This window comes from Hippoglossus hippoglossus, chromosome 23 (genome assembly GCF_009819705.1).
Source record: "Hippoglossus hippoglossus isolate fHipHip1 chromosome 23, fHipHip1.pri, whole genome shotgun sequence".
NCBI lineage: Eukaryota > Metazoa > Chordata > Actinopteri > Pleuronectiformes > Pleuronectidae > Hippoglossus > Hippoglossus hippoglossus.
In genome coordinates, this window is record NC_047173.1 from 13,887,489 (window position 1) to 13,914,922 (window position 27,434).

Genomic DNA, 27,434 nt, shown 5'->3' on the forward strand with positions numbered 1-27,434 from the left:
GCCTTTTTTTCAGACAACCTCTAGAGTGTGCATATTGTGGCTGAAGGTTTTTTATATACGTCACAAATTAAAATATATAGTAGAATAAAATTTTGGTGTGGGTCCATGGTGAGAATAACAAAAGAAGAAAATCCTTCATTAGTCCCACACTGGGTAAATTTGCAATATTACAGCTGCAAGAGTCAAAAATAGTAGTAATAATAAGTAACATGCAATACTGAAGTGTAAGGAATATAAAAAAATATACATATGTGCAGTTAAATGCTCATATATCGGCTGAGAGTGTGTCCCACCTCCTTTCAGCCTGAGAGGAAACACAAGAGGAAACAACAATTAGTGTAAACACAACCTCCTGATAAAAACATCCCCACAGCTGACTTCACTTTCATGAGCTGATCGCGAAGATAACACGGACACAGTGGAGACCATTGATGTTTAAAAACACTGAAAAAACAACCTCAAAACCAGCTGTATTGTGACGATCTAGTAGAATTGTCACGTATGATAATAAATAACGAGCTGAATGCCATTTTTCGCTCCTATAATAATACTTCATTGTCTCGCGGGGGTTTAGATCCAGAGCGTCACCGACAGAAATAGCAGAGGCTTGAGGAATCGCCGTCGTGTGCGCGCATGTGAGCGCGGCCCCGGCGCCCCTGTGAAACCGGGAGTGTAGCCCCGCAGTGTGAGGGGGCGGGGCCCGGGTCGAGCGGTGGGGAGGGAGTGAGGGGGGCTCGTGGGGGAGGCGGAGTCTCGGCAGTCCTGGCAGGGCCGCCATTTTTGCAAAGGGAAAAGAGACTGGTCTGAGGGGATCTAATTTCTAAAAGTCGCCGTGGACTAAGGCTCAGTTTTAACGGTTCCGAGGTGATTTTTAGCCTGAGTTCGGGTTCCCGAGTAGAACAAGAGGCAAGGGATTTCTCACGGGAAGCAACTTTTTAGAGGACACGCTGAAATACAAACATTTTGAAGCTTTGCTAGGGATCCGCAGTGTGTGGACAGAAGTATTGTTTTGGTTGTGGAGGCTGTGTGGAAAGCGACGGGTCTCCCCCAGCTCCCCTTATTCGCTATTGAGATCCTCCAGAGTGGACATAAAACGGTGAGTACACCACATTGAGTGTTTGTTGTGGGTTGAGCACAAATCCGACCTGGAAGGCTAACGTTGGCTTTAGTTAGCTGGCTAGGCGCATCATGCTGATGCTGGCTAACGTAGTTCTCGTATCAGCTGAGCTTAGCTCGCTTGCTAGCTGGTCGATATCGTTAGTTCGGGGTCTGCAGGTGCTATATCCCCTTTGGTTCGTATTCACTTCAATAAAAAAAAGAAACCCGCTAAGTAGATGACGCAAGTTTCTAATATAAGTGTCAAGTTGGAAAGCGTAACGTCAGGAGACCACTTGCTAGCTAGCGCATGCTACTAGCTCAAATTAGCTTGACAGACCAACCAGGGCTCTGACTTTTCGCTATAGTGTGGCAAAACACGACACGCCATACAAAGATGTCGGGCCAATGTTATTCTATAATAGTAGGGGTCCGTTTGACGTGGTTAAAGCAGCATTCACCTCAATTACACATTAGCGGTAACGCTGCATTTGAATTGTCTGTCCCAGAACGTGTAACATTTTCGCCAGAGCAGAGCCAGTCAACAACAGTTAACATTACCAGCAGTGAAGTTGCCCTCAAAATACGACATATTAACAGGATTCGTGCGTCGCCTGATTATAAATAGAGACAGAGGGGCGCTCACTTGATGTTCAGTGTGACACTGCGGGCAATGTTGCGCACGATTTCATCCGTTTTAACGTAAATAATGTTTCCCCCTAATGTAACGTTGCCCGCTTTATTTTCAAATACTATTTGCTCTGCAAGTCGCTGCAGCGTTTGGCATATGCGCTAGCCCCTCTTCCAACCTTATGTTACTTGAATACACTGTTTTAAACATTGCCACTCAGTTTGAACGACGTAAATTTACCATTAGTTGCAAACTGGTGGTTCCCATCCTGCTCACCCCAGAGCAGGGGGCATTATTTCCGTTCAGCTAAATCTATACAATGCCGCTGTTCAAAGCCGGAACAATGAGCTTTTACATGCATGTACACAGACATACGGTGTTAAATCTATGTCCAAATCTACTCAAAGCACAGGTCAGCTGTTGAAATAACTTAAATGCCCGGGTACATTGCGCAGTAATCTCACAGGCTGCTGAGCTTTTATAGAATCGCCACTACAGCGAGATGGGTCGAGAATGGATCAAATGTCGAGCGAGGAAATGGTGGCTGCTGTTTTGTTGTAATCGGACTTAAAAGTACATTTCGCGATAACACTTAAGTTAGATTCAGGGGTGTATTGGGCTCAATTGCTGCAAGCGTGGGGGAGGGGATGTTCCATTTGGGCATCTCGCCTCACACAATTCGTAACTCCATCTCGCTCGGCAACCCCCAGCCCATGCTGATTGTCGCAAATGATTTCCACTGGACCTTAAACATATTACCGTAGGAATGCGCAATCGGCTTTGGTTTGCCCCAAGGAGTTATCTCTCAACGTTGTCGCTCTTTCCTGCCTGTGACGAGCGAAGTATTAATCCACTTTCGCGTCGCTGCTAGCCGGCCGTGCTAACCCTAACCCACTGCGCACTACACAGCTAGCTTCCGCCAGCTCCCGCTAGCGTTGTGCGTTTGCTCTCCACGGATGTTTTTTTTTTTTTTGACCTTTTATTCGCGGCCCCCACAATTGCTAGAAATCCCGAGTGGTAACTGTGTGAAAGCGTTGCTGCCTTCGCTTTTCTGTCAAACACACATTTACGTGCTTCGGGTTGTTCCACTGCTCCGATCGCCGCCTGCTACATTTCGACAGGCCATAATTGCTAGCCGATTAGCTCACGGGCTCTGCTTTCGACGAATTGGACAAAAAAGAAGCCCACTGGTAACAACACAGACTGCAGCGACAGGGTGATACTTAAGGCAGAGTGTATGAAAGAGGCGATTGAATGCAATCTTGGGGGTTTTCTGTCCGTGGCGAGCCTCCCCTGGTTACACGATTGTCTCGCCGTCCTGAGAAAAGCGCTTTGAAAATGGCGACAGCACCAGGGAGTTGTGTGGTAACATAATAGCAACGTTGTGCCCTCCACACCCCTATCGGCAGGACTGACTGCAGCGCCGACACACTCAACGGGAAGCAACTACACAACACATGCTTCTTTTTTTTTTATATATCTTAGCCGAGGGTTGACAAAACAATACGAACAAACAATTTGGATTGTCGTCGTGGAAATACACAACTGCGTCTTTTTGGGGGGATTTTCGTCACAAAGAGTCAGAGATGGGTTGGATAGATTGTGTCTGTTCCACACACACACACACAAAAACGAAAAACACAGCAGCCCTGTAACGTGCGTCACGGCTTATGCTTTTTGCTTGTGTTTCGTGTTTTGATGTTTGGCACATGAGGATTGTTATTTAGAGAAATGATACAATAAGTACGAGCAAAATACATTTAAAACATCAAAGACAACATAGAGTGACTTTCATCAACGTACATGAACACACCCCTCAAAATAAATCTATTTAAGGCTCGCTTCTCTCTCACCTGCCCGGAATCCTCTTTATTAAGTTAACACTGTTATGCAGTTTGTCCCCCCACTACCAAGCTTTGTTATTTATCTTTACTGTTTTCAGTTAATCCCTTTCAAATGTAATATGCTTTGTGTTTTATAGAAACACTGGGGGGAGGGGTGTGTGTGTGAGAGAGAGGGGTTAGTTATCATATTAAAGTCATTTGAATATGAATTCAGGACGATAGTTTGATAGTTGAGTGTATTTGAGTACATTCAAATATGTAAACCAGGTGGAAGTTTACTCAATACAAAGACCCAAGTCACCCATGAGATAACAGATATCGTGGTTCTGATATATTTTCTAAGGTAATATGCCAATCTCCTCCAGTTTCACAATATATATTTAAAGAACATAAAAGTAAAAGAAACACTGCCGGTATTTCTCCAGATCCTCATCTTTTGGACTCTAAATAGTATATGTGAGAAATATGAATGTTTGTGTCAGAATTGTGCCCCATGCTGGCTCAATTTTACCAGTTTTGTCGACCCAGTTTGAAATCTGAATCATTCAAATATACACTAAACTACACAAGAAATTGGAAGGATCCAAATCAACAGTAGTTGTATGGATAGAGTTTAAAGCTCACAAGCTTTCACAATGTTCTGTGTTGTTTCTTTCCTCTACATCACCCCCATGGGATGAACTTTGGCACTCTGTGGAGCTCAAATGTCCTTTCATGCCTATCACCATTTGCCAAGAACATTTTTTTCTAGTTTCCTACTGATAAATTTCAGTTCAGTGAAAAGTAGGACGTTTTCAAAGTTGCTAAAGGGCAATGAGTCATTAGGTGCATATGCTGAGGTTTCCCTCTGAAGCTTGCATTATCATCCAATCTATCAACCACATAAATGTGATTTTTAACTGCAACCAGCGTTGTCGTGGTTATGTGAGTATGTTGTATTGTTGTCAACCTCACTGTGTTGATGTATCATACAAATACGCCACAAAAGCATGTGGGAGTAAGAGGAGGAAATCAGGACACAGACTTCCACACTCCTGCATAACATTTGATATAGGCAGGCAGGTTGGAGTCTCTGTATCATTATTCATCTCATATACATCACTAAGCACCTGAACGGTTTGTATAGCTTCTGTCCATTGAGGACCTGGTTCTTTTTAATGAGTTTCAGCTGCCTGTAGATACGGTTCACTTAATAGTGACAAAGGGTCTTCTCTTTTGAGGAGGATTTTCTGTACAGCTAGATGAGTAAGAGGGCCCTACTGTACTCAATCTGTCTCTGCTACATAATACACAAAATCCCCAGCCATCTTTTTCTTCCTTGTGAAGGAGCAAAGGCCTCAGACCTGATACTCACTCCCCCCGCTGTATAGTGTGTTAAATACCTGCCTGGCTGTATGTTTGCCTGGTTCCCTTGTGCAGCAAAGTGTGCATTCGCTTGCTGTGTTAACAGAGATGGTGACAGGAGGTGAGCTGCCACTCCCCCCTCTGCCATAGGGACGGCACACTCTGCTAGGCAGCCAGGAGACTCCACGGTCTCAAATGACACACCTTCCCTCCAACCATAACCCCTAAACACACTCTCTGACACAAAGTCACAAGCCGAACACAAAATATTTGTTTTTTCAGCCCAATCAACTGAGAGCGAGACAATAAAGAAGTCAAGCAAAGGCACAGGGTGTTTATTAGTGTATTAACATATTAACAGGGCAGATGAAGGTCACAATCTCATCAGCTTTCTCTCCGACACTCTCCCTGTACTTGGAAGAGCTCTCCTTGTTTTTATGCTCTTTCCCCGTCTCCAGACAATAAAGTCTCATACCTGAAACAGTCGCATCTCTGTGTCGGTGAAGCGTGAGTCTCTGTAGACACACATCTCACCTCAGAGGAAGGGGGCTAAGCTGTGAGGTACCCAGATCCTGAGAGACCCAGATACAAAGCCGGCCAGCTCTGGGGCCCAACACAGTCACATGGCATCCCAGCTGGGACGAGAAGCCAAGGCTCAGGTGACCTGTTTTTGTGCTGCTAGTTGGGCCGTAACAGATCCCTCTTTAAACTAGCAAGCTGCCTCCCTGACAGGTGGCTTTAGGGCTGGGGCTCCGGAGGCTGCAGCCGGACTGCACTGTCCTTACTTTCTTCCTGTTGCTGTGCCTATGTTACAGTTGCATTTATGGGTAGCAGCACTAGGAGGGATAGGCCAAATAAAGAGATGTGCTGTTAATGATGGTGATGTAATGGCACTGCGGTGCAGGCGTGAAATTGATCATCAAACACAGCTGTAATGGGACCTGAGTGGCTCTTAGTGTTTTGCCCCGTAGATGCGGAGTAGCCTCTCCCAATTTTCTTTGCTCACACATAGCTCACATTTTATTTAGCGGCACAATGCATTCCCCAAATGCTTTAATTAGCTGCCAGCTGCAGATGTCCCTGCTTGTCACTCTCTGGTAAAACCAGGGGCAAAATCAGAACTACTTTAACAAGCACACACAGATAAAGCTGGCGTATGAAGTGAATTAGTTGCTTTGGTGTAAAAATGTTTAAAGGAACTCACCATTGTGCTGTGATACTCTGTAAGCAGCAGTGAGTCGGAGATGGAGAGATCGTACCCGAGCGATTTTCCGTGAACAGACATTACTCAGACTGCGGGGGGGCTGCCCCAGGTTAGCTGCCAAACCCTTTTCCTAATGACTTTAACTCGCTCATTTCCTGGTTGTTTGAACTGAGCACACAGGACATGGTTTTTTTCTTTTTTTTCTTGCATCTTACCATTGCAAAACAAGCCTGTGTGACAGATGCCAAGCATGTTGTGACGTGCTTTTAAATGACTGTCCCATGTCCACATGGAACTGAACATGTAACCATGAAGAGATCTTTGTTCTTCTGCAGCACTGCTGGCCCTAAGCCTTTATTGTGTACTAGTTGCTAGTTGGGGTACATGAGCACTTCTAAGTCGTCTGGCCTTTACAGTCTGATGAGGTTATTAACTTGCACACACATCAACACAACTCCTAATGTGGCCCTTAAATATTGCTTGTGTGGACGCTAACATCCACATCCCCTGCTGTATTGATGTATGACTTCACCTTCAGTGCTTGAGTGCACGGGGAGTGCTGGCAGCCATGGGCACACTGATTTATGAAGGACGGGGCAGATGCATTGTGTCCCACTGTGGGCACCGTGAAAACGAGGGCCAGGCCTACATTCCATCTGGGTCATGCTTCCTGTGTATATGGCTCTCCTTGTGTGAGTTTGTTTTATCCATTTGTTTGCGAGCTGAGTCATTGCAGCCAGCAGTGAGGACGGCATAAAGTCACATCAGCTTGGCAGGGGAGCTGTGGGATTCAGTTGGAATCCCTCATTTTCTCCTGCTCCTCCTCTTTATCGAGAAACATAATCTGCCCGGACTTGGCTGCGAAAACAAGAATGAAAACACTGTTACACATAGATCGGTGGTAATAAACTGAGGAGTGAGGAAAGCTGTTGTCTGTAGCTATGTGGTTTGAGTGTGATGGTATGGGTTTTCCCTCACTGACTTCAGTGCGGTTCTGTCTTAAAAGGATAGTTATACCCCACACAATGACGTGACTGTGTCCCCTCACTGAGGGAGGGAAGGAGGAGAAAGGAGAGACTGGGTTACGCTATGTGCTCCACTCTGCCACCCAGAGTCCACCCAGGCTGTGTAGCGTCACTGTCAGACAGACCCCATGTACACCTCCCCCACCCTGCTGCCCTCTGAAATGGAGGGGCTGTGGATGATTTCTAAAGCTCTGTACAGCGCATGGAAATCTCCTCAGAGAGCACATGAAAGGTGAACAGTTGTAGAGAGAAGAGACCCAATGTAAACCGTAACCACTTCCATCCTGTGGCTCATTTTTACTACTGTCCACTTTCGCTGCATGTCTCCCTATGTCTCATCTACTCACCCTCCCCTCTGCATGTTCCCCATTTTCTCCACCCCTCGTTCCTCATATGTTTCCATAACGGCAGAGGATTTGGCCAAAGGTGCCTTTAAATGGTCTTCCCAGCCTCCTTGTAATTAGGAACAGTGTCTGCGACACTCCCCTTCCCCTCCGCTCTGCATTACTGTCTCAGGTTTATTTAGGAAGTGCACAGAGTAGGGAGAGAAATCCGGCTGGGCGGGGTGACTGGGCACAGGAAGGAGGGTGATGTGTTTTTTTTTCTTTTCTTTGGCTGCATTTCTCCTTGGTGATGGACAGCTCTTCTAGAGGAAGTAGGAGGAGCAGGCAGAGGCAGTCACAGCGCAGCTCAGATTTAGTCAGGAATGCTGCTGCACTGTACTTGTTTTTCTTTCTTCCGCTCGTCTTTTGTCAGTCTCGACTGTGGCCCGCTGCAGAGCAAGTGTGTTTGCGCACCACGAGAGGCTCCTTATAGAGGAATGTTTGAGAGGACAGGGCAAGGGGTTATCTGGCTGTGTTATTTTGGGGGGGGGGGTTGTGTGTGTATGTGTGAACGTAAGCTTTTATATTCCATAGTAGTGACCTCAGGATTCCCTCACTGGGTCTGGGGTTGAAGTGGAGACGAACCTCTTGGACGAGAGGACAAACATACTATTTTGGAGGGAAGCTATTAACCAGTGCTAAAGTATACTGGGCCTCTCATATAATACAAAGGGGTGGGTGGGGTTGTTATTTCATTTTTAGACAAACTTTCCCGTCCTTGTTGAAAGTGAAGGTTCTGGTTAAATCAGCTTCCATCATGAAATGCAGCTGTGGTATTCGGACTCGCATGAGAATTTGGAAAGTGATCCCACCAGTAGCCTTGGCTGACACACAGTCTCACAGGGGTCTTCTTCCTTCTATTAATTAGGCCTGGAGATGACAGCTGTCATGTCTGTGAGCCTCTCACCAGTCCTGCTGGCTCACACAGTGATATTGGGTGAATTAGTAATTGAAATAAATCTAATGGTTCCGTTGCTATTTAGAAGAACAATAAACTTTTGTTGCTACCGAGAGATGTTTCCTTCACATCTGGTAATAAAATACAGGCTTCCTAGAAAGACACTGTACATGTCGGGGTAATACCTCATAGGCATGCAGAGATAGGTTTTGGCGTGATGCACTGTTGTTGATGGCCAAAATGTGACGTATGGTCCTACTCGATACATGACATATCCTTGCTTTGTAACCCCTTTCCCATCTACACCCCGAGCCGAGATCTGAGCTTTTGTTTGGCCCCAGCGTGCATGAGCAGGCGGAGGTGTGACCTCCAGCCTATTTTGTCTCGGCATCTGTCCCTCCCACTAATCCCGCTTATCAACAGAGCTCTCTGTATCAGGGGCAGCCACACTGACATATGCTCTCGTCTGGATTCAGACGCAAATACATGGCTTAATATTCCTATCGTTACTATCCACAGTGTTTAATTTATGAATCCATCAAACCACCTACCCGGGGACCAAAAGGACATAGTCAATGCCTGATGCCTAATATAATCAATCATTGATGAAGATCTTACAGATGCCTTTTCCCTGTGCTGTGCTAGAGAGTCGCAATGACTTTCCTGTTAAGAGGATGTGTGGGTGTGCAGTTGCAGTGTTAGATTTTGTTTGTGTGCATGTGTAACCAGGATGAGCGTACGTGTGTGAGCTCGGAGCAGAGCAGTCTGTCGAAGGGGGGAAAAAATGGCCTCTGTGTTTTGTTCTGTGTGCGTTTCTCCTGCCTCCTTTCATGGCGGCTGGCTGCTGTGTGTTCTCTTGCTCCCCTTAGTGGCGGGAGCTTCCTTACAGTGCGGCCCTCTGCATTCCAGGCAGAGTGTGTGTAGAGGTTGCTTTAGCGCAGTTCACAGCAGCAGCTCCAGGCTTCACCTCAGAAAACCATATCCTCTCGCTTTACATCGGTTAACACCCCGGCTCTGTCGGAGGGGGAATTCCTCTCTGACTCTTCCCTGTCCAACACTGTTCTTGGTATGAAAGTATGAATTAACGTGTTCTGGAAATACCCCCTTTTCACTATGATTTTGTAATTTCGGGTTTGCTAGATGAAACCTTGCAAATGCTTCATACTTGAAATGAAACTAATGACACATCATCCTGTGTGTCAGGGGATCATTAATATATACTTGCCAAAGGTTGCTACACAATACTAATGAAATTTCTTTGTTCCCTCTCTCTATTGTTTGTCTACTTTTTCCTCTCATCTCCTGCATGTTCAGGCCTTGTGGATGCACTTAGATGTCTGCAATGACTGCTGCGGCTGGCATGCCTCAGTGTTTTGGACTCCCATTCTCTGGACTCAGTAGGACAAGAACTGATCAGCAGAGAACGTCATGAGCATAGTCATCCCAGTGGGGGTGGACACAGCAGACACCTCATACCTGGACATGGCGGCGGGCTCCGAGTGAGTAACCCCCACAAAACACCCCTTGTTCATTCTTGTCAATTTCACTCTCTCCAAGCTCTATAATCTTTCACCCCTCTCCCCGCTTCTGCTCTCATTTCTCACCCTTCTTTGGTGTTAGTCACATACACTTGACACTTATTCGGTCTAATATGATTTCCCCTGTCCCTCCTCTCCTTTGAATATGCCCCAACAAGCCCTCTGTAATGACAGAAGCAGCTCAGTCATCTTTTTCTTTTCTGCGTGGCTTGATTCAATCCTCTCTTTTTGCATAGAGCTCCTCTCCCACATTTACACAGTTACCGGTAATGGCGAAAGGAATTTGCAGTCCATTTGCTAGGCCCCTCCAGTATCGGCTCTAATGGACAATTCTGTCTTTTCATTGATTATACTGGCACTCAGCTATTGCTCGTCACAAAGACATTTTGAGCGTTGGGCTATTAACTACATCTGCCCATGAAGATAAAACTGGCATTGAGCCCGAGCATATAGAAGCACACATGATTTTCCCTGATCCTCTCCTAATGCTCCAGGTTGATGTTTGCACATGTGTACGCTGCGATCATTTAGCGAAGCAGAAATGGTGCATGGAACCATGGCAACAAGCCTCCTATTGCCCCTCCTCTCTGTTTCCTATAGTCTTTTCAAGGACATTGCCGTGTTTTTTTCTGGTCAGATAAATGAAGCAAGCGGTTCTCGTATGACTAAAGAATAACACACGTCATCAATTTATGGAGGTACTCCTGTCTCTTTAAAAGATGGAGCGCCATCCCCTCTGCCTTCATCAGAGCTGTTGCCTTGACAGCTTGTGTTGCCATGGTATCTGCACCTCGCTCCCCTCCCTCCCCTCTGCACTGCGCAGGGCTTGTTGCCATGGTCACTGGCCTGAGTGACAGGTGGCCCTCACGTAGATATGGCGTCTTAAACAGTCTCACTGCACCCCCTCGCCTCCCCCTCCTTCTCCTCCTCTCCACGGAGCTGTGCTGCCACAGGGGGTAGGAGTAAGCCCCTGACTTGACTCTCTCACTCACTCTTTGTCCGTCCACGCTCTGTGTCCGATCGCCTGCTGCAGATTTATTCTATTCAGATAACAAGCTTGAAAGGGGCTTCCACCTATTGCTGCGCAGGTTCCCTCCTGACCAGAGGGACGGAGCGTAGCTGGACACGCACATACGCACGCAGCTAGCATTGTGTGTAGAGCATTGTGAGTGCGCCAGCCGAGTCTAGGAACAGCGGGGCTGGCTACTCACCAGAGAAACAGCGTCACGTCCTTTCCACATCCCCCTGAAGTCTGCATCAGCGTGACCAGCTGTTGGCTAATGTAGTGTGTGTCCACGGTGACACACAGAGCCTAGCGTGCGCGCACACGGTGACAGAACACGTAGTGTTGCCATAGCAGCGAGCGAGAGCTCTTTGGGAGTGAAGGCGTTGCCGCTGGCTGTTCAGTGCTGCTCTTTTCTCTCCTGCTGTTGATCTCTCCATTCTCCACACTTGTCCACTCTGCCTCTTCACCCTCTCACAGCAGGTGCTTGCATTTTAAATGACATCTGTTCCTTCGTTAAATACATGACATCTATATGCTATAAATAGCACCTAGGGAGCTGCCACCTTGAATTAAACTTCAAGATCCACACTTCCGTTTTATTCCACCATCTTTCTCTCCCTCATCTTTTTTTTTATCTGTGACGCAGGCCATAGGTGTTGGTTTTGGAACTTGAGCATTACTGACTGCACAGCTACAACCCTCCCACTGATGTGTACTCTGACTCTCTAGCCCCTCCTTCCACTTCAGAGGAGTGGTGATGTGAATGATACCAACCCTCCAGTTATGCACACATGCATTCAAACATGCTTACGTACTTCCCACTGACTAGGCGGGCTCACTTATATGCCGCCTGTCACTGTGCTGTGAGTCCTTTTTATATCACTCACTGTTTCACTTGTAGGTCCAACTAAAAGAGTGATCGTTGCACTAAATGCACCCAGTCTCACTCTGTTTTATAAAGTGGAGGCTTTAGTCTGGTTAATGATTAAGTGGAGTAAGTGTGTCAGCCCACTGCACACTCTCTCAAGTATGATTTTAAAACTTTCCCTCCACTATTTTTACTCTGACTGTTTCTTCATCCGTAAACATTTAGACAAATATGTGTAGGTGTCACATAATCTGTTGTGTACACACGCACAAAAGCACACACACACACACACACACACACACACACACACACACACACACACACACACACACACACACACACACACACACACACACACACCTTCCCCTGGTTCTGCCTCCAGACCTCATGCATGCACTTACATTTTCACTTTGACAGTGAGCGGCGATACACACAGGAAGTGTTGCATAGTGCTCTTACGGCATGCAACCGGAGCAAAAGGGCAGAGAGAGGCTCACGCGGTACCGTATCACCACTTTACCTTTGGACTAACTTTTTAAAAAGGTGAGTTTAGATGAGGGATAGTGAGAGTTATGTCTATTTTTATTTAAAAGTTTACGAATGCTATTAATACTCGCTCCAACTACTTAGTTATTATATCTCCTAATGGGACTGTTTGCTGAACTTCTTTTCTGAATAGGGTTTTTAGAATGTGTCACAGAATAAGTAAAGCTGAACAGTGTTGCACTGAAGTACTGCTCAGCCTGTTCCTACACTCTTCAAGTCTTCTGTACACATCTAACAGGTTTGCTTGGTGTGCTTTTCTCCATGCTTTTGCCTTGTTCAGGTAAACCTGCCGGCAGTAGGTTTCATAGAGTTTAAGGTGCAGTTCTTTTGTTTTATGTCCATGGGACGTTAAGAGATAAAAAGAGCAGAGAGGGAAAGAAGTTCAACCGCTACTGAACACATTAACTAAAACATAAAGGTTTTTGTCTGTCTCTGGCTTTGGAGTAGTTTTCTGAACAGGACTCTGTAAACCGAGATGTTTTTGCATGATTGAACCATTAACACATAGATATCTGACTTTCGGATTAATAGCTGGCATTTTTTTTATCTCGAAAGCTTCTTGCGCGTCTTGTAACGTTCAGCCTCTTACATTTTCACTTCTTTTTTTGTGTCCCTGTTCATACCTGATTATCTTGTCTCATGCCTCATGCGTTCTGCCAGCTCTACTTCCCTCTTTCCTCTGGAGCCTCCCCCCCAGCAACTGAAGAATAGACCAATCGTGTAATAATAAACGTGGGTTGGTCTCAAACGGCCAAACGGGCTCCCTCCCCGGCTGCGCTGTGATCTGAGGGAAAGTGGATTTACTGGTTTTGTATGAATGAGCTTAAGAATTCTGGGTTTGTTGTTTTGTGAGCATAAGAGGTAGCACGTGTTGATTACCTGGCTTGTAGGGGTAAAAACTTTTATAAATGTCTGTTATTTGTCTCAGGTTGTGAGGCCTGTGCGTTGTGAGGCCAAGGTTTAACTGGATTTGCAATAGCAGTCATACTGACCCTGCCCTCTGTCAATGTGACTGTCATTGCCCTAGCGTTTTCCCTGCTAACCCTTCCTCATGCACACGCACACTTCCTCACACTGTTGGATGAGAACAATGCACGAGTTGCCCTGTGTAACCACGTTATTTTTAGTTTTTCAGTATAAAGTAAAATGCGTTCTCTGTTTGTGTTGCTGCCCAGCAGACCAGAATCGGTGGAGGCCAGCCCTGTGGTAGTGGAAAAGTCCAGCTACCCACACCAGATCTACAGCAGCAGTTCACACCATTCCCACAGTTACATTGGCCTGCCTTATGCCGTGAGTACATACATACACACACACACACACACACACACACACACACACACACACACACACACACACACACACACACACACACACACACACACACACACACACACTGTTTCTTCTCACTCTCTTACAAATAAGCTTCATACTGTGAACCCTCCCTCTCTGTTAATTATTGAGTGTTTTATGACAAGCTCCCTTTTAGGCCAAAATATCATTGACCTATTGACCTGTAACGGGCAGGTCCTCAATATTTTTCTGATATAGGAAGTGAGAGCTTCATTAATCAGCAACTATCTTTGCAATAGATTAATCATTTAGGTAGTTGATTAAACGTACGTGGAAAACATTTTATAGTTCCAGCTTCTCAAATTGTTTGCTTTTCCTTATCTCATAATATAGATAAGATATTTATTTACATGGATTGTCGGTTGGACCAAATATTTAATGACACCAACTTCAGCTCAAGTTCTTTGGTAATCCGTCCACTAGTTTTTGTGTAATCTTGCAAAATAACAAACTAACGAAGGCATATGAAAGCATTAAGAGCATAAAAGTTAATCGATAATGAAAACGATCATAAGTTTGAGTCCTGTCAAAGTCCCTTCTCATATTACTACTTACATTAAGACTTTGAGGACCTCTTCAGTTCATTCTCTGAAACGGGAACATGCTACACAATTTGGGGTGTTTGCTTTTTGTATTATCAACTTGCTAAACTGTCTATTACTTCCACCACATAACCCTCATGTCTTCCGTCCTCCCGCCAGGACCATAACTATGGGGCGCGGCCCCCACCTACACCCCCGGCCTCCCCTCCTCCCTCCATGTTGATCCGACAAGGAGAGGGAGGGTTGTTTGTTCCAGGGGGCCAGGACGAAGCATCCAGGGGCACCACGCTCAGCACCTCAGAGGATGGCAGCTACGGGGCTGACATCACCCGCTGCATCTGTGGCTTCACCCACGATGACGGCTACATGATCTGCTGTGACAAGTGCAGGTAAAGAGTCCGATTAGCACAAGTAGTCACACGCCTTCACTCGTGTTGTTCTGTTCATTGTTTACCAGATGCTTTGTATGACATTAGCTGATGAGCCAGACATCCGTTTCTCCTGAGACCTCCCTGGATTTTAACATTGAAGCAACGTCAAACAATGACTTTTCAAAAACCTGCTTGTTGTGATTTCTTTTTCCCTCAGTGCCTGGCAGCATATTGACTGCATGGGCATCGACAGGCAGAACATTCCTGAGACCTATCTGTGTGAACGCTGCCAACCACGACACCTTGATAGGGAGAGGGCCATCCTGCTGCAGACCAGGAAACGAGAATGTTTATCTGGTAAGCATGACGGCATAGAGGCATATGCAGGCCCCCAGTCTCTGTAAATAAAAGCTTGTGGTTTAGTTTACCTGTAGAGCAAAACAAAGTTATATTTACTTACACTGAGTTGGATAAACTACAGATGGCATGTATGCTGCCAAATATTATCAAATTCTGAGAGCTCCTTTCCCCTGTGGAAGATACACCATGTGTCACAAGTTTTCTTTGTGAGGTTTTTACATGGATCTTTCAGTTCTGCTTTTGCCTGTTTCCTTGCTGCAGTAAATGGCCAGCTTGTTAGTGAACAGAGCAGGTTGTAGGCTGTGTCAGGGTACAGCCTCCTCCCCCTGCAGGTTTAGCCATATTTTGAACCGCCTGAGCCTGGGACACACTGACACCTGCTGGACAGATTATTAACGGCCTCTTTCTAATCTGTGCTGTGACAATCCTTATCTTCCATTGTTGTCATTTGGCCGACTCTTTTTGTGCCTTTGTGGCAGCTGAAGCTTTTTATAGCCTTGTTTCTTTATTCAGTTCTCTCTTCTTATCACTAATGTGTAATTATGTGCTTATTCAGATGGGGACACCAGTGCGACAGAGAGTGGAGACGAGGTGCCATTAGAGCTGTACTCAACCTTCCAACACACGCCAACCACCATCACCCTGACGACTGGGCGCCTCGGCCATAAACAGGTTGATAAAAAACGTAAAAAGAGTGGCGATAAGGAGCCTCAAGCATCCTCAGCCCGAGCCAAGAAGGTCCGCTTGACTAATTTGTAAAACCAGTAATAAGGCATGTTGTGTTTTATATGCTTGAATTTCAAATAACGTTGAAATTTCTATTTCGTTATTCTTTCAGGCCTTCCGAGAAGGTTCCAGAAAGTCCTCCAGAGTAAAGGTAAACTCTAGCAAGCAAAACATAACCACTGTCTGTATAATCCTGTGTCCTCTCTTGTGTCTAAACATCAACAACTGCTGCTGTTACTTTCAGGGTGCTGCTCCAGAGCAGGAGCCGACAGAACACCCGTCTCTGTGGGAGAACAAGATCAAGACGTGGATGGAGCGTTACGAGGAGGCCAGCAGCAATCAGTACAGTGAGGACGTCCAGGTCCTGTTGCGTGTTAAAGAGCAAGGGGACGGCAAGAGCCTGGCGTACAACACACATCCAGCCTCTTTCAAACCACCTGTGGAGGTATACCTTACATATAGTCTGCTCTAGAGTATTAACTCTACACTTACATCCAAACACACAAGCTCTACTTTTACGCCTGTCTATAAAGATAACTTTCACTTTGGATTTTAGTGCCTATTTAATTTTATGGCCTAACCAGATTCTGTGTTTCTCTTCTTTCCAGAGTCAAATTCAGAAAAACAAGAAGATCCTCAAGGCGGTGCGAGACCTGGCCCCAGACTCCCTCATCATTGAGTACAGGGGAAAGTTCATGCTTCGACAGCAATTTGAGGCCAATGGTTACTTCTTCAAGAGGTCAGGATGCTGGTCACTTGTCAAAAATATTTCTCAGAGGAAATGTCTCATGAATTTAAATTGAATACTGCTCCATTTTAGTTTATGCAGGTCAAACTCTATGAGCAGCAAGGGAAAAATATTACACTGGTGAATTATGACCACTAATGCATTGATTGTTGTTGTTTCCCCTTTTAGGCCGTACCCATTTGTGTTATTTTATTCAAAATTTGATGGACTGGAGATGTGTGTGGACGCTCGCAGCTTCGGCAATGAAGCACGCTTCATCCGTCGCTCCTGTACCCCCAATTCTGAGGTGAAGAGACATCCTGAAAATTAAATTATAACAGAAATTTCCTTTTGATTGATTAAGTTAAGCACAGCCCTAATATTTAACCCTAGCCCTATCCCTGATGTTTTGCCTGTGTCCATCATCCTTTAGTTTTTACTAATGTGTTGCTCAACCTCCCTCAGGTGCGGCACGTCATCGAAGACGGCATGCTGCATTTATACATCTACTCATTGAGGCCTATCACCAAGGGCACAGAGATCACCATTGGCTTTGATTTTGACTATGGCAACTGGTGAGTTATGAGGAGTTAAGTGGAATCACTGCAGAAAGACACTGTTATTTTTCCTTCTAACTTCATATTTGGCTTTGACTTCATTTGTGCAGTAAATACAAGGTGGACTGTGCCTGTGTGAGGGGGAACCAGGAATGCCCGGTGCTCAAGCACAACCTGGAGCCCACGGAGAACTTAGGTTCTGGAGGTCGCCGCCGCGGGAGTCGCAAGGACAAGGAGACGGTGCGGGACGACCTGGGCCAGAACCAGAACATGGGTTTGGACGGCGAGGGGAAGAGCAAGAGTTTATGCGACGGCAAACAGAGAAAACTTTCTCCTCTCCGCCTCTCCATCTCCAACAACCAGGTAAGATCCCACTGTTGCGATCATCACACTGAATGCACCAGATGGCACTCTTCTTTAGCGCTTGACTGCTCATGTGTTACATGGACATTTTGTTAAAATACATTCAACCTTGTTGTCCATGCATGACATTTTGTTTGATCTTTGTAAAATGGTCTGTGCATGTGTTTTCCATTGTTAGTCACTCTTTGTTAGTATACATCCTCTTTAATTCCCTGTTTTTCCCAATCACCCCTTTTTATGCATTTTCGCTTTCCCGATAAATGATTCTGAGGACACAGTTCAGATTTTACAGCACACGATACTTGTGCAGGAGAGATGTGTCGCAGTGTATTTCTCTTTTGTGCAAGTGTAGACATTTAAGGCAGTTTAAGAAAAGCTCATGGATGTGTTAACTGCAACAGAGTTTGTTCCAGAACAGCAGTTTTAACGTTAACGACACAAGGTTCATTCAACAGTTGAAAATTAGAGAAATCTAGTTCTTGTCTAAGTTTATTTGAGAGTTTGGTTTTTGACCGTTTAGCGTCAACCCAGCGTCACGTAGCTTAGGTTGTAGGATGGTTTAGACTTTAAGAAATTACTTGAAATGAACTGCAGACTTGTGTCACAGCTGAAAGAAAGAAAAGAGGAGATGAGATGTCAGAGCGCAGGATCTTAATTACTTAGAAGCATCACTTTGACGACAGGTCTCAATGTGTCAGCTGCTCTGTTCATTCAGGAAGAGGGTCCTGATTTAAACAGGTGTGTTTTGTGCACAGGCTGAACCTCTAAAGTAAAAACACCAAAGAGTGACACCCCCTCGTACCTTTACAGATTCCTTCCCCTCTCTCTTTACCTCACCTCCCCTCTCCTCCACTCTTACCTGTCTCCCTTGAGTCTGTAGCCAGACTGAATGATCAGCCTTGATGAAGTGCCATACCCCCCCTCTTCCCTCCTCATACAGGATCCTGAGTTATATGAGGATCTTGAAGACAAAACCTCCGTTAGCAATGAAGTAGAGATGGAATCAGACGAGCAGATTGCAGAGAGGAGGAGGAAGATGGTAAGTGTGCCAAGCTAGGGGCTACAGCTTCTTTTGTGTGTTTTTTCCCAAGCCATAAAGCCAACCAGCAGAAAGAGCAAACATTAAAATGCCCCCTGTTGCACTGGGCATGGACCGAAGGGGGCTGTGGCTTGGATAGGAGCAGCTGTCTTTTACCTCTCAACCTTAAACCTACCCTACTCTTCATCAATCATTTGCTGCTAGCACCATTACTGTTGCTGTTTTACAAATGTCTTTATCCCTCATTTATTCCTGACCTTGCTCTTCTGTCCCCTCAGAGTTATATGGCTTTGTGCTTGTGTGTCATAAATTGTATTTTCCTCATTTTCATCTTTTTTTTTTTTTTGGTCACAATGTTAAAAAATGAATCCGAACCCAAGTGCCACATACTCATACACATGAGTGGGAACAAACCCTGAATATTGTGTTGCCTTGAGACTATCTCAGAGTGTTCGTTATAGTTTGAATATAACTGTCAAGTCAGTTGAAACGCCCCGTTACCGGTTCAGCCATTCTCCATTCCCCTGCCAAACCGCCTCATGCCCCTGAGCAATGGGATCAAACACCCACAGGGCGAGCATGGTACACTATACTGACACAAACACACACTCTGGAAATTACCCTGCAGTCAGCTCCATTTCACACGGCCGACCCAAAGTTTAAATTGCTGACTCATCTCTGGCCAACGTACAGTTCTGCTAATGGCCAGATAGGGATGGATAGTTGAAGAGAGGGGATGAGAGAGAAATAGAGAGGAGGGGCTGCAGAGGGTAGAGCCTTGTTGCCAGGGCCACGTTGACTTTGGGAGATCCAATAGTCTGCCTTCTATGGAATGTGGCCCAGGAGAGAGAGAGAGAGCGCTCCGCCGCAACAGCAAAGAAGCATGCATTCACACGCTGACAATCACAAGCGTAGTAGATGCATGTGGGTGTTCTAAGTCCATGCTTTGACAAGGTGCGAGGCAGATAACATCAGTGTGTGCTGGCTTGATATCCTGCCTACTTAAACAGACGTGCCTATCGGTTGAAAAGGCTGTTTGTGTAGTGCTCTGCTAACTGAGCGTTTGGCTGTTGATTTCCTAAGTAAAGCCTTCACTGTGCGCTCAGTGTTTTTTTTACCTGGCTGCAAGACAAATTTCCCCTTGAGGACAATGAAGACAAAACTTCTTGTAGTGCAACATTAAATATAGACCTAAAAAACTTTGGCCACAAACCTCCATAGTTTTCCTTTTTTGTTTCTGTTTGTCTGTGAATGTTTAACATTGTAATGTAGGACAATTGATTGATGACCATGCTTAGACGTTACTGTAAGGACAGAAGTCCTGAACCCATTAAGAGCTAAGGCGCCAAATAAGACATTTGATAGCTTAAGCATTTGGCTGCCATTGTAAATCATTGCCTTTTTCTTAAAGTTTGTGAATATTAGTACAGGATTTTTGTTTTCTTCATTGATATACTGCTGTAATCTGCCTCAATAACGCTCCCCTCTTCAGCCATGGTGTGAACTTTAAAAACTTTTTTGCAGGTTAAGAGCGTTGAAAATATACACTACATTTCCCATAATACATTTCGAATTTTTCATTTCTCACAAGTATTTCAGCAAATCACAATCTATTTTATTTGTACATGTCTTTAAAATGATGACATACAAAACTCACACACGTCTCATCCAGCTCTTTAGGGAGAAACATGCACATGTCGCACCCGGTCTTAAAGGTTTATACACACACATGTTGCTTCAGGACTAAATAGGATAAAGCGGTTTGCGACTTGACATTGACGAAGGTTTAAAAACATCAGCTGTAGAAAATCCCCCTAACCTGGAGGCGATAACAGGAGAAAGTTACCTCAATATTTGACAGTTGTCTCATCAGTACATTCCTAAAGTAGCTCTCTAATTGGCAGTGTCCTCTATAGTAGGGTATTACAAAGACCTGACACACCACCAGAAAGTTAGAATCCACATCTGTTCAGTGTTGTTGAAGCCTTGTTTAGTGGGGACATGTCTCTTCTAAACTAGGCTGTCTCTTTATTGAACATTCAGGCCAGCCCAGCGGAGCAGTCCCATCTCCCTGTCGGGGCGGCTTCCAGCTGGAAGGGAATGAAACACAAGGAGGTAAACTTGACCCGTACATAGCCAAACCCACTCCACCCATTTACCAGCCTCCCCCACCCCCAAACTCTATGAGGTGACTGACTGACAAACATAACAACTGTCCCGTCTTTACAGACGCCAATCTTCGGCCTGACCTATGCAGAAATTCTGGTGTTGCCTCTATGTTTAGTGGTATAGATGTATTTTCAAAGGGGGTGTTCTGAACGAAGGTGGCGCTCTTTTTTTATTTTGGTGGAGGTAGCCATGGTTTCCATATACAGAGCTGGGAATCTTTTTGTGTTACAAATATGCAAACAGGAACACATAAGGCAGGACACATTTCAGATGTCTGGTCGTCCCAGTTACTTTTTGACGCAGCCTCACAACATTCTCCTGTCGCTTCTGTCCGGCCTCTCCCTTTTGTTTCTCGTATTGTGAAAGGGAAGGGGTCACTTTCTTCACTTGTCTCTGCACTTGGCACTCAGCTAGAAAGGCTATTTCTGCGCAGCACATATTTACCCGAAGTATTTCTCCCTCTGGGGCTCTGTGGGTGAGGTAATATTTAATGGACTAATGCGTATGCTCCCTCTTCCTCTCCCTCACCCCCTTTTCCCCCAACCCCCACAACTAACCCTCTACAGACACGGGAAGAAAGGAAGATGGAGGCCATCCTGCAAGCCTTCGCCCGCATGGAGAAGAGGGAGAAACGCAGGGAACAGGCCCTGGAGCGAATCGGCGGTTGCAAGTCAGAGATGGGGGGCCGCAGTGACATCAAGGAAGAGCCTCCGGCCACTCCTGAAACAGAAGATTCCCCAACTCTCATGCAGGTGAGAACAGAGCGAGAGTGAAAACCTTGTAGTTTGCTGTTTCTTTTGAATGTTGGGTGACATAAATACTTGAGCAATCGCACAGAGAAGCCAAACCTTGTTTTCAAAGTAGCCTCTGTTCTACTAACCCTGGCCAAACAATGTTTTCCCAAAAATAGTTTCTTTTAAGTCGTATTGGAAAAAAAATGCTGGAAAACTTTCAAGATCAACAAAAACATCTGACCAGATTTTGATAAAACCAATATATATCAGCAATTTTAATTGTTTTAATAAATCTAAATACTTGACTGTTTTCATCACAGCCACTTCTGGAGGTCAAAGAGGAGCCAGGACTAAAGCAGGCAAAGGTCAAATCCTCGAAAAACAGGAAGAGTTTCTCAAGAAACCGCACGCACATCGGTCAGCAGCGCCGGCGAGCTCGCACCATCAGCACCTGTTCGGACTTGGCCCCAGGCTCTCCGACTGAGTCTATTGAGCCCATGTCCAATGACTCTCCTGAAGGGGAGATCCCCTCTGCACTGGAGCCCGAGACCATGGCTTTCCAAGCAGAGGACTGCAGCCCTCCGCACAGCAGCTCACCTGCACCTGACAGAAACCGCTCTGGGAGCAAGAACTTCAAAACTAAAAAGGTACATTTCCATTTTTATTTCTGTACGGGCAACGTCATCATTACTGAGCAACTCTGTTTGTTTTGGACTTTTTTCATGTGCTTACAACTTTGTTTTTAAATTGAGCTACTTGGAAACAAAGAAATTATTGATTGATCATTTATTTTGTAGAACACAACATATTACATTAAATAAATTGTCATTTAATTTGCTAAATCTTCTCAAACTTTTCAACAGCACTTTGTCAGCGAATGGGTGGGAGAGAAGCAGCAGGACCATTGTGCAGTGCGAACCCCCGAGCCGATCCCAGAGAGACCACTGAGAATAAGCAGTGACCCAGAAGTACTCGCCACACAGCTGAACGCCCTTCCAGGTATGGCCTGCTCGCCGCAGGTCTACAGCACGCCCAAACACTACGTTCGTTTCTCGTCCCCATTCCTGGCAAATCGCAGCCCCACGACTCCCGGAGTCCCCACAGGGAGACGGCGATCTAGAGAACTGCCAGAAACTCCGCCAACCACAGGCTCCTGCAAGAAGGTACAGAGTCTTGCTACAGAAATATTCGTGTTTGGCTTTTTGTTACAAGTGGTTTTTGTTACATATTGTCTTTGAATGCATCCGCCAATTAAACACTAAACATTTTGCAGTGTGTGAAACTAATTAAAGGGTCAGATTGAAATGTGACCAGTTAAAGAAGAGGATAGAGCAACTTGTTTTAAGCTGCTGTTTTACTAGTTTCACTGAAGTTCCCTCTTCTCTTTTTCGCAGCGATGGTTGAAGCAGGCTCTGGAGGAGGAAGGCTCCCCCATCCCAGCCAGACGACATAGCCTCCTCATGCCCTGTGAGGGACCTCTCAGCCCCTCCATCAATGGAGACTCGGACAGCCCTCTACCTTATAATGGCATCTGCTTGCTACCAGGTCAGTCTTTGTGAAAAATGCCCTCTGGTCATAAAAGCAACCTATGTAGAATAAATCTTACTTAAGTCAGTATTCAAAAAGCGCTTGGATAAAAACTCATGAATGCACAAAACTTTGCTACTTTCAGAGTTGCCCACACCTTTGAAAAAGCGGCGGTTGAGTCCGTTAGATGCCTGCATGTCCGAGGGTTCGACGCCCTACGGCTCCCCATGTGCAACGCCCACCAGGAGCGAACAACCGGAGGCACCCGTGACGCCCGTCTTACTCGCGACCCCTCCACGTCCCCGGACAGAGGAGCCCAATACGGAGCCCCTGCCCAGCACCCCAACACAGACACTTACTGCCCCTCAGGAGGTAAGGCTGGTGCATGAAGGTGGCTTCTGTGTTTGTATGCGAGAAAAACCCGGAATAACTGAAAGTGTTTTTGGTTTCACAGAGTGAATCTTCTGACGAGAGCTCACCAGAGGTCAGCCGGAAACCCAGTGTGCAAGAGGTGAATTTACACAGCATCAAATACGGTTCTCGAGGATCAGTGATTATCAGACATTGTGGACTGGATTAGTCTCATTTTCAGTTCATCAAGACAGATTTGTGTGCTGCCTCATTAAATATTTAAAGTTTCAAAATTAAAGGTCTAACCAAGGTATTTAATTTGAAAGGTTAAAAATTCAGAAGCAGGATATATTTCTTACATCATATGGCTTGACTGAGCCAGAGTGACTGTACCTCTGATGTCATTATTTGACATGACAGGGTTTCATATTCATTTTCTTCATTAAGACACATATTGATCCCTCTCTTCTCCCCCAGGCTGATCGCCCGCCTTCGTTGGTCTCTTCTCCAAGCAACAGGGCTCCCAGCTCGGATGTGCTACCGACCGAAGCCAAGCTGTCAGTTCCAGAGAGTCCACAGCCCCCAGTGACGGAGCCTGTGGACTGCGTAGAGGACCGGGCTGATGCTGGAGTTGTAGAAGGCAATAGTGAGGCTCCCTCGTCCGCAGAAACTCTTGCTTCCTCTTTTCCCGGCTGGATAAAAAGTCCAGAGAGAGTCCCGACTGGGGCAGCTGGCCTGAACTTCTCCCCAGTCAACTCAAACTTAAGGGACCTCACCCCGTCACACACCCTGGAGCCTCTGGTGGCTCTTTTCAGGCCTGAGGCTGCAGCTGGGACTGCAGCAGTGTCCACAGCAGTGACCGGGCCATTGGTCAGCGCTCAAGCCCCCTTCAGTGAAGGCCAGGGGCAGCTCTTTTACCCCTGCGCTGAGGAGGGAAGCTCACTGGGATTCTCTCGCTCACTGAACGGGGACGGCAGCGGCGAGGCAGGAGGGTCGGCACAGAACCCTCCACAAAAGAAAAAGGTACATTTGCAGAAGTCCTGTCAGTAATTTACTGATAATTTTGAGCTTTCATTATTCTCTATATTCAAATCTGCACCAATTCTACATCGCAATTTCATCATTTGTTTTGTGTGGCAAAAGAAAATTATACGCGTTGTACCAGAGCTGCTACAATTATTTTATTTAATCTGTTGATCAAATATATGAAACATTACCTAGTTCTTAGTCTCATGTGTTTGTTAATTTAAAATGATGAGGTTTGCAGTGATGTGTACAGAGGATCATTGTCTGGGCTTATTGTCTGTAACACACACACACACACACACACACACACACACACACACACACACACACACACACACACACACACACACACACACACACACACACACACGGATCAGGGGATGATCACAGTGTCTATTACTATGTGATTGTCCAAATGCTGCCCTCTAGTGGTTCGATGTAAGACTTCCCTGTGTATAAATGACACTGAGGTTCTCTCTTCCCAGGTGTCCCTGCTCGAGTACAGGAAGCGTCAACGAGAAGCTCGCCGCAGCGGCTCCAAGACTGAGTGCAGCTCCCCCGTTTCCACCGTGCCGCCTCTGAGCATGGACGCCTTTCCTGTCGCTTTAGAGGCCGCCAGTGAGCCTCCTCCTCCCCCCCCTGCTCCCACAGTACTCTGCAACGCCGCCACCAACGCCCCCACGGTCACGGTAAAAGAGCCTCAAACCAATGAGGAGGCGGAGACTGCTGCAGAGAAAGGAGAGAAGGAAGGCGGGGAAGGACAGTGGTATGTGCTCTCAGAAAAAAAACATGAACAACCACATTTATTATCAAGTTGTTACCAAGCTCGTATTATCATATATGATTGTAATGGTCCTAATGTTTTTCTGCAGGACGTCGTCGACTTCGGTGGAGCAGGCCCGAGAGCGGAGCTACCACCGAGCGCTGCTGCTCAGCAAAGATAAAGACACAGGTGAGAATAGAGATACTGACACCGACTCATCTGGATGAAGAGTAACTTTCACCTATCAGTCATTCTTACTTTTCTTTACTCTTCTTCTAGATGGTGAGACAGAAGGTGGTGACACGCCTGCACTCAGAGACTGTCCATCGCCAGGTCTTCAAAAGACCCCGACCCATGGAGTGAGTCCTCATGAGACTGTGACTTGTGATTATAGAGTGAAGCCATTGTTTACATGTTTTTAAACTCAGGTATTAAGTTTGTAGTATTTGTGTCACGTGTGGAGCTGCAATTAAAAAATCATGAACACAATTTAACATCTTTAAATCCTTGTTTCCAAAAATTTTAATATTTAGATTTTACATGATGGTGATCGGATTCATCTCAGCGAGTTCTCAGCAGGTGTCTGATTTTGCCTCTCTCCTCTCAGCCCGTCTCTCCCGGTGCCGTCTCCCAGACTCCAAGTCGTTCAGTGAAGGAGGACGACGCAGATGCTCAACCTCGGACGCCAAATCTGACAACGCCGCCAGCGAGCAAACCCGCAGGACCTAAGCCGGCTCCTCTGACCCCCACCAAGCTGCATCAAGCCCCACTACCCTCCTCTCCGGTCCACTTCCCTGGATCCTCACTCCTCCATTCCCCCAAGCCTCAGGCTCAGGGCTCGCCCTACCGCAGCCAGAGGGCGCTGTTCTCGGCGCAGCCTCAAAACCAGCCGCAGGCTCAGACTGGCCCCACTCCGTTCCCCCAGTATAACGCACAGAGTGCTCCCCCGCCACCTCCCCCTCCTCCGCCAGCGCCTCCAGTCTCCACAGCGTATTTTTCCAGCCAGAGCCCCTCGCCCGCTGGACCCTTCCCTGGGTTCAAACCTTCCGTTACCCCCACTTACCCCCCCGGCTCTCAGCCCTTGATGCAGACTCTTCCCCACAGTGTTCACTATCAGAGCTCAGCCGTGCCTCCTCCACCTCCTCCTCCACCTCCACACCCGATGAGCGGCCCCACCCTGCTCCACGTCAGCCTGCAGCCTCCTCCCATCCAGCAGCACCAGCTCCTGCTGACCACCGTTCCCCCTCCGCCTCCTCCCCCTCAGGTTCAGACGTCCCAACAACCGCAGCAGCAGCCTCCTGTCGGCGGCAACTTGTTGTCGCTCACTCCTCCTCCGCCGCCTCCACCTCCTCCCCCGGCCCCATCAACCAACCCCCAGATGCAACCCCACCACTTTCAGAACTTAGGGGGGTTTCAGCCGGCACTGATGCATCAAGGCCCCGCAGCCAATCCCTCAGTGCCCCAATCGACGTACCCCCCACCCCTTCAGCAGACCGGACTGCCTCCACCTCCACCTCCCCCTCCTCCCCCCCAACAGACTCAACAAGGCCAGGCCCAGGCCGCCGCCTCCCAGATGCCTTCTGGGACTCGTGGAGCTCCTTCGTCCTCCACCCCCTTCCACAGCTCGGGGTACCTTAGCACAGGGTGGCACTGACCGCCCTCTCTGCTGTCGGCCCCGCACCCCCCACCCCGGCCGCCCCTGAGAACTCAGCCTGAGAGGGGCGTGTACCATAAGCTGTAGATATGTTTTCTATGTACCTGAACACATGGCCAGTGGAAAAACAGCTGATTGTGGGATAAGAGGGTACTTTTTAAAATAAAACAAGGACAGAAAATTTTAGAGAAAAGGACAGTGAAATAATCTTCAAGACAGACTGTAAAAATAAAGATGGACGATCCCCCGTCTACCCCCGGTGCTCATATCCCTCACTGTCTGGCCTCCCTTTGTTTTGTATATCCTTCCTGCGACGGAGAGGAACGCTCTCTGTTCTGTGTCTTGTTCGGACTCCCGTTGTAAGGCCCCGCACTTTGTTTATCAATTGACATTCCAGCCTGTAAAACCCCCACCCCCCCCACCCCCCTTTCCTCTTCCTCCTTTTGTCAGTTATTCCTTTTACTTCCTCTTCTCTCTCGTCTCGTCGGCTCTCTACACCATTTCTTTGTTTTAATCTAGTGGCTCATTATAGCAACGAGAAAGCTTTTTGTATAGAGAAAAAAAAACACAATTATTTTTTTTATTCCTCTGTCTAACAACAAATATCTGTGCACCGCTGCAGATTCAGAAAAAAAAGACCCATTTCTGGGAGCCTGCCTCACCGCCCCCGGGAGGCTGCACTCGTGTGTGTCTGTGTGTGCGTTTGTGTGTGTGTTTGTGTGTGTGTGGCTGCTTTTGAGGAGGAAGGTGTGTGCGTGTGTGTGTGTGTGTGTGTGTGTGTGCGTGCGTGTGT

General features: G+C 46.6%; 1 protein-coding gene across 11 annotated transcripts; it reads left to right on the forward strand.

The window, feature by feature from the left end:
* Window positions 1-751: 751 nt before the first annotated feature.
* Window positions 752-27,207, forward strand: kmt2e (lysine (K)-specific methyltransferase 2E). Of its 11 annotated transcripts, none has more exons than XM_034578035.1 (25): window positions 752-1,096; window positions 9,739-9,923; window positions 13,558-13,672; window positions 14,434-14,663; window positions 14,863-15,002; window positions 15,562-15,743; window positions 15,844-15,882; window positions 15,976-16,176; window positions 16,340-16,482; window positions 16,648-16,765; window positions 16,924-17,033; window positions 17,126-17,378; window positions 18,319-18,417; window positions 20,461-20,532; window positions 21,153-21,338; window positions 21,641-21,967; window positions 22,184-22,483; window positions 22,715-22,865; window positions 22,993-23,219; window positions 23,302-23,358; window positions 23,676-24,221; window positions 24,710-24,990; window positions 25,097-25,176; window positions 25,267-25,346; window positions 25,595-27,207. In XM_034578035.1, exons 2-25 carry the CDS (start codon window positions 9,853-9,855, stop codon window positions 26,639-26,641), a joined length of 5,055 nt encoding a protein of 1,684 aa, XP_034433926.1. In that variant the 5' UTR covers window positions 752-1,096; window positions 9,739-9,852; the 3' UTR covers window positions 26,642-27,207. The 11 variants fall into 11 exon arrangements, with proteins under 11 accessions (XP_034433926.1, XP_034433927.1, XP_034433928.1 ...); XM_034578036.1 differs by having other exon boundaries at window positions 753-1,096; window positions 13,561-13,672; XM_034578037.1 differs by having other exon boundaries at window positions 753-1,096; window positions 13,561-13,672; window positions 16,340-16,470.
* The last annotated feature ends 227 nt before the right edge of the window (window positions 27,208-27,434 follow it).